Source organism: Siphateles boraxobius, unplaced genomic scaffold (assembly GCF_051911475.1).
Source record: "Siphateles boraxobius isolate OS27281-9 unplaced genomic scaffold, OSU_SipBor_1 12, whole genome shotgun sequence".
In the NCBI taxonomy this organism is placed as follows: domain Eukaryota; kingdom Metazoa; phylum Chordata; class Actinopteri; order Cypriniformes; family Leuciscidae; genus Siphateles; species Siphateles boraxobius.
Window position 1 is genome coordinate 9,419,685 of NW_027508722.1, and position 12,072 is coordinate 9,431,756.

Here is a 12,072-nt window from a genome sequence, read left to right on the forward strand (position 1 = left end):
AAAGAAAAATGCCAGCAGGCATTTGCCTCCTACATAAACTTTAATATTGTTGACATTTTGGGCACACGAGCGTTGCGTACTATTTGCGCTATAGATATGTAGGCCTATGGCTTATTGGTCTTTGTTTGTTGTTGTTGGTTTTGCGTTATATGTATATGGCATATTGGTCTTTGTGTGTTGTTGCTGGTTTTGCGTTATACTGTATGTATATGGCATATTGGCCTTTGTGTGTTGTTGCTGGTTTTGCGTTATATGCAGGCTATATGGCATATTGGTCTTTGTGTGTTGTTGCTGGTTTTGCGTTATATGTATATGGCATATTGGTCTTTATGTGTTGTTGCTGGTTTCGCGTTATATGCAGGCTATATGGCATTATTGGTCTTTGTGTGTTGTTGCTGGTACGTTGCAAATAGAGGGGCAGCACAATTGTTTTTCGCCTAGTGCGGCAGAAGTGCACTCATTCGAAGTGTAAAAAAAGCTGTAAAGCACATGGAGGAGCTTTACAGGGGGTATGGCTTATCTAAATGAGATGTAAATGAGCCCTATTGTCACCCCCAGCAGCAGAGACAGGTGAGAACTGCACAATCTTTAGCTCGTTTTCTCCTCTTTGAGCTTTTTTAAGTGCCTACTTTAAAATGGCCACAACTTCTCCAAATATTATCAGATTTCCACATGTTACACATCGTTGGAAAGCTTGGATATTACACTCTCAGAATCTATGAATAACTCAAAATGCCCCAGAACCGACTTGTGTCCCTAGTTTCCGTGACTGGTCACAGATGCTTATCTTTGTAAAGAAAAACATGTATCTTATTAAGAAGGCCAGAGATACAGCAGGTGACTTATCTCATTAATGATCAGAAGTGGAGGTACTTTTGTTTTATAAGAGGCCCCATGTTCCAGCCTGTGAGTTCAGAAACACTGTAATGTTTTATTCTGTATGAGAAATACACAAGGTGAAAGATAGCCCCATTTATGTTTGTATTTATGAATAACATAATTTATTTATTTTAATAACATTATTTATTTATTTCACTTGTTTTTGCATTTACACTTGATGTATTCTTTTTATTTATCAGAAAAATATTTTTTATTGGGCCATGAAAATAATCTCATTGAGTAAGTGTTTGTTTATCAGGCTAAAACCACTCAAATAATTTTGTTGGGCAATGTACTGAAACAATCTTTTCATTGATTAGTTAGCAGTCAAAGGTTTTTGAATGTTATTTTTTTCAGAAAAGAACTTGTCATAAATAAGGTTATAACTAATGTCAACCAGAAAGTAACATTAAAGGTTGTTTTTGTTTCATAAATTGGTCTGATTGAATTTGTGCTAATTTTAGGATAGTGTGATCAAGAGCCGAAAGACTTGTATGTTTCCGTGGCACAAAAGAAGGAATAAATAACAAAAAGAAAAAACATCGGCATCGGCCATCGGCCAAGTTGTTATGTTAAACATCTGTATCAGTATCGGCCCAGAATTTCCCAATCGGTGCATCCCTACCAAATACACAAAAAATATTTTATTTTCACTGGGTATAAACTCCGCATTGCTATAATGATGTTTTAAAGATGTCTAATGTGACATTTATTTTTTGAATAAAAAAAAAACGTCCTGCCCGCGTCTAGCAGCTTGTCGTTTCGTGCTGCACACCAGCTTGCGAATGCGGACCACTTAAGAGCATAGAGGCATCTGGTAGACTGTGCTCTAGCTTCAATCATGGTATTTTAGACTCCCTCTGGGAGGTCCCTGGGTACCCATTGAGGGGCCATACATGTAGGGCCCACAGATCTGGGCGTGTGTGCCAGATTGACCCGTTTGCCTGTGTAAGGAGGTCCTTCCTCAGCGGTATAGGCTGCTTTCAGCAGTTTCAGCAGCTGAAAAGGTCGACCTCTGGCTTGCCGAAGGTGCTCCATATTATGTGAACCATCTTAAGGGTGGAGAGACCATTCCCCTGGGGGGACATTGTCTCTGGATAACATATCCGCGCCTCAAAATGCCCAGTACGTGCACTGCCCTTAGCGAGCACAAGTTGGCATGTGCCCAGATGAGAAGTCTGGCCATCGCGCCTAGGCTGGCCGATCTAAGGCCGCCCTGGCGATTTATGTAGGACACCACTGACATGTCTGCCAGGAGGTGGTGTCCCGCCAGATCTGGGAGAAAGGTTTTCAGGGCTAAATGAACTGCTCTCATTTCGAAGCAGTTGATATGTAGGCACTTCTCCGGGCTCGACCAGAGACCGGAGATTGGCCTGCCCTCTAACAGTGCCCCCCAACCCAGGTTGGAGACATCTGTTGAAACCATTTTCCTTCTTGAGACCAATCCCATGCCTAAACCTGACTGGTACCAGTCGGTGTGCTTCCAAGGGATCAGGGCTTTGACACAGCCATGATCCTCCCTGATGCACAAGTGACCAGAGCACCACTCATGAGCTGGCACTCGGCGTTTCAGCCATCGCTGTAGGGCACACATGCACAGTAGGCCTAGTTGGAGTACTGACGACGCGGAGGCCATAAGGCCCAAAACCCTTTGAAACGCTCTGAGCGGCCTGTGAGAGCCTGCTTTGAACGACGCCGGTAGCTGCTGAATAGTAAGGGTGCATCTGGCGAGAGCCACGCTTTCATTTGTCTCGAGTCTATAACTATTCCTAGGAAGACCGTATGCTGGCTGGGAGAGTGTGCTCTTTGCAAGATTGATCCTGAGGGTCGCCGTCCAAGAGGCTCGGAGATCAGCGAAGAAGGTGTTCGCTGAAGGAGATTAAATCTGACATGGTCTGCTTATATAGGCATAAGTCACACCCATTTTGGGGGGTTCTGATGCGCCCTGGGCGTGAAGCGACCTGATTGGTTTGTGCAGTTGCTGCAAGCACAGCCAAGAGCGAGTTAGACGCTCTGCTCCGTGCTCGCTGTGCAGCTGCACTGCGTTTTAAAATAATAAACGTTTCTTCTTCATTATTCTCGAGAAAAAGAGGTTTTCCCACTGCGTATAGCTGATTCAACAATAATGGGGAAAGCATGATTTTCAAATCTACAACCAGGAATCAGCACAGCTATTCCTTCAAAAATGTGTCCATTATTTACCAAAATTGGCATAAATGATCTTCAAAGCAAACAACTTTTTCAATGATAAAATAAGGGCTGGAATAGTTTAATGAAGCTTACCAGTGTGACATTCTGTGTGCTGATGGGAGCAGTCAAAAGTTAACTCTTTATTCTCAGATTCACACAGTGTGTCCTGGGTGGTTGTGCCAAGTCTGACAGTCTTCAGGCCCAGTTGACTGCAATCCCTGTGGGGCATACACGGCTCAGTGGATGAAGATGTGCTGGAGAAATAACCCTGGGGACACTTCTCACACACTGTATTCCTCTCTGGTGTGCCTGCAGGACATGTACATACACTCTCAATGCACAATTGCAATATGTAATTTTAGAACACATGTACATTGCATTGAAGTAGACCTAGTTTTTGCTATTCAAAGCAGGCACATTCATGGCATTCATCTGAATATTTATTCATACTGTATGTTTATATATACACATGTATTGGGCAGGATTGTTTAAATTCTATTTTGTGCTACTTTGTTATTATATTATATTGAAAGTGAATAAATGGAATAAGGGAATGTTACTATTTTAATCATGACTAAAGCTTTTTCAATGAACATTTTTTTTAAAGAACATTTTCATTTCTTGAAGAACTGCCCTGTACTGGTTACTGGCTGGTTTCACAAAGATAGACTTTGACTATGGCTTAGATAGATAGTCAGACTTCAGATATACATCTAAATCAGACCGTTGCACAAAGCACTTAAGACTCTGACTATCTTAAGTAGGACTACACTGCAATGCATTCTGGGTAAAATAAGACACTTTTCAAAACAAAAGACATGGCGGATCGAATAAGCGCATTCAACCGCTCAGTGCAGTTTACCCCAACGGAAAATGTGTTTGTTGGAGGAGTATAACAGTTACAAGGACATTTTACTTGGGAAATTTAGCGGAGAATGTAGTAACAAGAAGAAGTGTTTAATTTGGAAAAATATTGCTACGACAGTTAACGCCGTTAATCCGACCGTTGAGCGAAGCGTTAAAGACGTACAGAAAAGAAAAGTCCTCATTATTACATATTTCCAGTAGGTTACTGCGGTCCCTAAAAACCCTTTCTCTTCTCATAGCTCTCTCCATAACGCTGTCAGCAAACCACAAATTATAAGCCATTTTCCCTTTTCTTTTGGCTGTTTGTAATGTAACTGTTACTGCTGGTTGCCAAGGTAACATAGTCTTAGACCCAAGTTAGCCAGAGGGGTAAGGTGTCTAATTTCTTTGGTCTAAATTAAGTCAGTCTTTATTTTTGTGAAACAGTCTAACTTGCATTATACTAGTCTATTAGCAAATTTTAGACTTGTCTAAGACTATAGACTGGTCTAAAATAGCTTTGTGAAACCGGCCCCTGGACTGGTTCAGTGGGAAGCACGGTTTGGGCATATACTATGCTTATTGCTAACTAGCATTTGCCTATTAATTTAGAATCCATCTACATTAGAACTATAGAGTAAGATCACATTTATGTTTGTACGTACCTATTGCAAATCTGGTGAAAATATTGCATGATAACCTTTTCTGCACACACAAGTTAGAACAAATGACAACTAAGTGACCCCATTTTGGTTTTTGTACAAGGAAAACTCACCACAATGCTCAGTGGTTGCCAGAGTGTTTGTGTGTATTGGCTAAGGTGTTATTTTTTCTTTTAGCATTTTGTGTTGTTGCTAGGGTGTTACTAGGGTGTTGTGGTAGGTTGCTTACAAGGCTAAGTCAAAAGAATCCAAGTCTCTATAATATTATGGCTTCTGGATAAGTCTTGAGTATGTCAATTTAATGTCTTATCCACCAGGGAAAAATTTGAATGCGTTTGATTGGTTAGAAAAATAATAAAACATATCTCTCAATTAAGCTGCATAATTTGAGATTGCATTGCTGTTCATAGCACAATTTGAGTTATGTACTGAAGAGTAACACTTGATGTAAAGGGTATGCTCATCAAGAAAAACTCATAAGCCAGATGAGGACATCACAAATGTTCAAAAAAAAAAAAGTCAAGTCTTCAAGGACCTCTGTCACCATCTTATGGTGAACTGCTCGACTAATATTTTTTCATAAAAAAAGTATTTAATTCAATATTTTTCATTTAAAAGACATTGAAACCAAAAACATACACTATGAGATAAACATTAGGAAAAAGATTTTACTCATATTATATTTTCATGAAAACACTAATGATGGAATCACCCATACTGCATTTGGAGATAAATCAGAGCCAAAATCTTGCCATCTTCACTGGTTACAGAAACCATAAGTATTCATAATATATACTTCAATTTAAGGTTTCAACCAGTAAATTCCTTTTTAAAATGTGATGCATGTGGGCTGGGATACAAGTAATTCACAACGGAACACAGAGGGATAATGTTTGACCTAATTAAAAAGACAAAAATAAATGACAAAATTAAAACATCCGCTTTTGAACACAAATTGTGAGAATGAACAGATCATGCCCATTGTCTAATGGGCATGATCTGTTCATTCTCACAATTTGTGTTCAATAGCAGATGTTTTAATTTTGTCATTTATTTTTGTCTTTTTAATTAGGTCAAACATTATCCCTCTGTGTTCCGTGAATGAATACTTAAGGCTGGAGTCTGGGTGGGGTGGCCAATTTGATAACAACCAGCAGTGTTATTCTGTTTAATGAACACCTCACACTCTGCATTGCTAACAGGGAAGTGATTACTTCTACTTAGTGAGAAATTCACAGTGGCTGAATTCCAGCAGATACAACAAACAGCAAGATCAAATAGCACCCTGACAGCACATACACGCAGCCAAATGTTCCACCAGCTGCCAAGAAAGCTTAAGTGAGGTACTCGCCGACTGCTAATGTATACTTCTTTCTAATGAATGTGATTTCTTAACCTTGAAAGCAGTTTGACACAAAGAATACTGAATACTGGATTAAAAATTGTAAAATAAGCAATAGGGTGGACTATGAGTTTAATTCAGCGTCAATTGACTGGCTGTGTGGAGTTTTACTGAAAACCACTGAGGCACCCCAATAATTATATTAAAAATGGCATTTAAAAGCAATGACACACCCGGCCATTTTAAAATAAATGGCTCCTTGCTGAAGAAGCTTTTCTAGAGGCCAGAAATATTGGAGTCCTTACAAGTTAAATTGTGTAGCATTTCTTCTTCATAATATTTTGGTGAATGAGATGTTTAAAACTTGATACATAACGTGCATCTGGCAAGTCTGTGAAATTGTTAAATTACGCGTTTAGAAACACTGGTTCAAACATCATTGTGCTAGAACAATATTTATGAATTCAAGATCCTGTTGACAAAGAAGGAGTGTACGTACCCTGTACAGCGACTCCAGAGCCAGGTAAGCAAGCTGTGTGATGGACACAAAATTCTACGACCAGGTGATACCCAGGTATACACTCACAGAGCCTGTCATGAGTGCTGTTACATTCCCTTTTTACAATCTGCCTTTCTTTGCAAACTGATGTACAATGTTGACAGCTGTCTCCCCAATGCCACTGTTCCGCAAAGCGTTTTTCTGGACAGGGGACACAAATGGTGGGTTCCTTCGTCCTGCAATGGCGTTCCACGGCCGTGCCAGGTGGACACTGCTCACAAACCAGCACCTTAGAGGTCAGAGGGTCTCTGTGCTGGTACTTGGGTATTTCTTGGTAGGCCCATGCAAAAGACATGGCAAACAGCTAAGGAAACAAATAGGAAATACAGTTTAGAGATTGCATTTTGGTATGGTTAGTGTTTTCCAAGTATTTTTGGGGATTTCCCCTTCACACTACTGCCATGACAAACAATATGGTCTGGATATCACACAGGCCATGGTGTGACTGCTCTTGGCTCATGTCAAAGGATAGAGAGAGAGAGAGAAAGCGAGACCATACAGAAATGTAATATGCACCATTATGAAACATCAATACATGTAATATATGCTCATATAAAGTAAAAACATATACTACTAGAAATTTAAACAATTCCATATATTGTGACAAACATTTATATGGGATATATATGTATAATACATATTTTGACATTTTATCATATATAATTATTGATACACAATACATAACATGTCTTTGAATGTGTAACATGCAAATTACACATACATGCGTAGCATACTGTTAACATACATGTGACCGATGTGTCACTGATATAGATGTCAGTTTACTATGGATTTTACATATAAACGTATTTGATAAATATATGGGACATATAAATGTAATTTATGAAAAACATGGGTGTGCACATGTATTTTGAACATATGTAACTTATTTTGAGGTAAGGGATGTAAGGAGGACTCAAGGATGCAGAGTTTAAGGAGCATTTTATTAGATTTCAAAAATAAACAAAATAAACCAAATACTACCCCCAACACAGTCACAGTATAGCAAGCCTAGTGATGGCAATTTGAAAACACTGCTTCATGAAGCTTCGAAACATTTATGAATCGTTTGTTACGAATCAATGGTTCGGAGCGTGTATCAAACTGCCAGAGTCACGTGATTTCAGTAAACCAGACCTCATTACGTCATAACTGTTTCGAAATGTTTCGAGACACTTCAAAATATCAATGGTTCACCGCTGGGGTGGTGATCTGTCAACCCATTAACATGAGTCGTCACTGAGAACCAATGAACAAGTGTTTGTGGGTTATACCTGATCTCTGATCAGTTTAATACATTTGTAGACGTTTTAATTAGACATTAGAATAATTACAATTAATAATGATAGTTAATGGTCTCTTTTTGGCCTGTTTAGCTGAGCCATTCAAAGAACAAACCCTGACAATTGATAAAACATATAGACACTTGATAATCTTATTAGATTAGATGATTGCATTTGAAAGATTTTCCACAAAAAAAAAAAAAAAAAATTGCAAAAGGCATGTTTGGCCTTGGTTTGTTGCATTTACACTGTTCTGACCACTAGGGGTCACCATGGAGACAGGTGTCGGAATTCGACGCCTCGACACAATAAAGCACATTTGCTTCAAAATGTTTTAGTGCTCCAGAAAGCCTCGATCTGCCCACAACCACAGCATGACAGTACATAACAGTAGGGGAGCACAGGACACAACCCAACACATTTTGGCTCAATTATTTAAAAAAAATATTGGGTTAATCTTTTACACAAAACTTTTAACACAACATACACATCTCTGCTACAAATGAACACAAAGTTTTTTTTTCTAGGACCTGCCATTTTCATACAGTTGCACTGAAAGTGACAGAAGAGCAAATTACTTAAACCATATTCGGGGTTAATTGTAACAGAGGGGTTGGTTGAAATACTTGTGTGTAACACATAATTCAGTACCATTTTATCTGTATAGTTTGATATTGTTTGTACATCTGTATAGATAGATATCCATACATCCATCCCTCATACAATCATCCTTCTATTATGGATCAGTATCATGAATAGAGATATGAAAGGGCTGCACAGTTTTGCAATAAATAAAATCAAATATTTTAATTTCTATTGAATTACATTTGTGTGTGACAGCTGCATGCAAAATTATTATTATTAATAATAACAGTAATAAAAACGAGCTCAATCACATTTTAAAGGGTTTATTGCATAAAAAAACAGGCATTAATAAAAAACAGGTGCTCAATGCATAGTTAACAAATGTGAGAAAAAACATTTTACATTTAAATTCCTTTTACATTTAAATTCCAACATTGTTTGTGAAAGTCCAACAAAGTTAAATGTGGCAAAATGTATAAATAAATACTGAAACCTGAAAAGTTGTGGCTCCCTGTTTTCATGTCATTATCTTTGTACACTTGGCTGCTTAGTTGTAACACTGTGCTGCAACTAACCCCACTGTGTAAAAAAATATTTTAAGGTATAGTTCACCCAAAAATGAAAATTCAGTCAGTAATACTCACCCTCATGTTGTTCCAACCCCATAAGACCTTCGTTCATCTTCGGAACACGGATTAAGATATTTTTGATTAAATCTGAGAGCTGTTTCACTCCTCCATAGGTTTAGAGGTTTAGGTTTAGAAAGGAATAGAAACTTGCCAGCCCAGAAAAATTATTAAAGACATCGTTAAAATAGTCTAGTAGGGTGACCACCATCAAACAAACCAAATGTGGGACAATTATAAGTTTGTGTGGGACAATGTGGGACATGTTACCAAATACCAACACTAAAACATAACCTGAAACTGTTATATAATGTTCATCTAACTAAATAAAAACATTTGTATTCTGCCCAAAGGCAAGCATCATGCACATAACTATTTTTGAAACAATACTGACCAAGTCCAACTAAAATCCAACAAAATAAATAATGAATAAAATAAAATATAAAACAATATGAAATTAGATAATTGACAGTCTCATATATCAATATATTAAACCAAAAACGTTCACATTTTTAGAAAGGATGTGTATTAAAACAACCATAGCAGGCAACAAGTTGATAAATTCTGTTCAATTTAAAATGTAATTTACCGAATTATACATTTGTTTTCTGACAGAAACACATGTTGGAACGAATCACTGCTCCACATTTTGATTGATAGCCGTCACAACCTACAAGTGACCGTGTTTACTCCTTTGCCTTCAACCATTGGATAGGTTGAAATTTTAAAAACGGCTGTTGTATTTGTACATCTGATGAAGCGCTGTTAAATATAGGTGAAAAACGCTGCAAAAAGAATAAATAAAAAACTTTCTTAAAAAGGCAAAAGAACGCATGCACGTTTTCTTAATATGATAATTAAAAACCAACAGACAGATGAAAATGCGGGACATTTTCTCAATATGCGACGTGCGGGACAAGGGGTGAAAATGCTGTGCAGTACAACGCAAAGCGGGACGGGTGGTCACCCTTAGTCCAAGTGAGACTCAAGTAGACTCAATCTTAAGTTTATCAAGCGACGAGAATACTTTTTGTGTGCCAAAACAAACAAAAATAACGACTTTTATTTCAACTATTAATTTCCTTCTCTGTGGGCCTCTAGTCAGTTCACGTAGTGTGATAGCGTAGTGCTACGTCACACGTAGGCTCACTATTGGCCGACGCTGGTATGATGCGTGTGACATATAACAACAGAAGCTTACGCTATTAAACTAGTAAACTGACTCGAGGCCCACAGAGAAGGAAATGAATAGTTAAAATAAAGTCGTTATTTTAGGGGGTTTTTGCGCACAGAAATTATTCTCGTCGTTTGATAAACTTAAGATTGAGCCACGTAGCCACTTTGACTATTTTAACGATGTCTTTAATAACTTTTCGGGGAATATGTTTCAATCCCTTAGAAGCCTATGGAGGAGTGAGAAAGCTCTCAGATTTAATCAAAAATATCTTAATTTGTGTTTCGAAGGTGAACGAAGGTCTTACGGGGTTGGAACAACACGAGGGTGAGTAAATACTGACAGAATTTTCATTTTTGGGTGAACTATCCCTTTAACAGTTGCTGATAGGTTTCAAACTGGTGCCATGTTTTAGCCAACAAGTCAGTGATTGAGGAAATATAAAATTAGATTTGGTGACGTACACACCTAACTTAAAAAAAACACACAAAAAAAAAAAAACGTATGATGAAAAAATTTACTTGCATGTTGTCAAAACACATGAACCAGTATCATTGTCAAGTATCTTCACAAAATCGTATCCACAAATCCACAGGAGACCATCTTCTGGCAGAGAGATAAAAAGAGCGGAAAGACAACCTGCTTGTAGTGATGGCAATTTCAAAACACTGCTTCATGAAGCTTAAAAGCCTTTACAAATCTTTTGTACCGAATCAATGGTTCGGAGCGTGTATCAAACTGCCTGAGTCACATGATTTCAGTAAACGAGGCTTCATTACCTCATAACTGTTTCGAAACACCAAATTTCAATGGTTCACCGCTGGGAGCGATTATCTCTGTCAACCCATGAATCATGAGGAGTCACTGAGAACCAATGAACAAGTGTCTGTGGGTTTTCCCTGATATCTGATCAGTTTTATACATTTGTAGACATTTTAATTAGACATTGGTATAATTAAAATGAGGTAGTTAATAGTCTCATTGGCCTGTTTAGCTGAGCTATTCATAGGAAAAGAAAACCCTGACAATTGATAAAAGAACACATTTACACATGATAATCTTATTAGAGATGATTCGATAATTGCATTTGAAAGATTTTACTTTCAGTAAAAAAATTGCAGTAAATCGTAAAAGGTGTTTTTTCTGCATGTTTGGCCTGGGTTTTTGTTGCATTTACACTGTTCTGACCACTAGGGGTCACCTTGGAGACGGGTGTCGGATTGTTTCGAAGCCTCGGCACAACATGGCACATTTGATTCAACTGTTTCAATGTTTTCACGAAGCCTCGATCTGCCCACCACTACCTGCTTGACGCTGACTAACTATTTAAAACCTTGTTTCATTTATCCCGCGTTAGGTTGTGCCCCGCACTCCCCAACACTGCAACACCTAAAGGGAAAACATCCTCATTCAAAAACAGGACTGAATACACAAGTAGAATAAATAGGGAAGGAAATTAGGGGAGTAACGAGGGAGAGCAGGTGGGGGAAATGAACCAACAATCAGGTAACAAGAAGGGGCGGGGTTAAGACAGACAGCTGAGAAGATGAACATGCAGCCAATTAGAGCTCTCACTGACTGAGTGTCCACAACACCACATGAAAGCTCACAGTTGATGATAAACACCAGCCATGTGCTATACAGAACACATCATGAAAGCAAACGGCCGATGATGACCACAATATGCATGCTACACAGAACACAACATAAAAGTTCACAGCCAATGATAAACAGGAGCTGCATGCTACACAAAAAACAACAACACACAAAAACAAGAGAGTACTGCCCAAGCGAAACTCGAAACCGACAAATTCAGCCCATGCGGCCCACATGTTCAGCCGCAGATGTTTTGCTGGGGTTAGGGGCTTAAATTGGAATAAATAAATGAATAAATAAATAACATAGGACATGAACAAATAATGAAAGGAG

At 38.4% G+C, this 12,072-nt stretch overlaps 1 protein-coding gene across 2 annotated transcripts in view; it reads right to left on the reverse strand.

The window, feature by feature from the left end:
* LOC143715403 (tumor necrosis factor receptor superfamily member 11B-like) overlaps positions 1-12,072 on the reverse strand; it is a 59,629-nt gene that overhangs the window by 35,688 nt on the left and 11,869 nt on the right. For both annotated transcript variants that reach the window (XM_077207166.1, XM_077207176.1), the window contains exons 2-3: positions 6,419-6,782; positions 3,163-3,378 (exon numbers count right to left, since the gene is read on the reverse strand). In XM_077207166.1, coding sequence (XP_077063281.1) covers positions 3,163-3,378; positions 6,419-6,782 — 580 coding nt within the window. The remainder of the gene's footprint in view (positions 1-3,162; positions 3,379-6,418; positions 6,783-12,072) is intronic.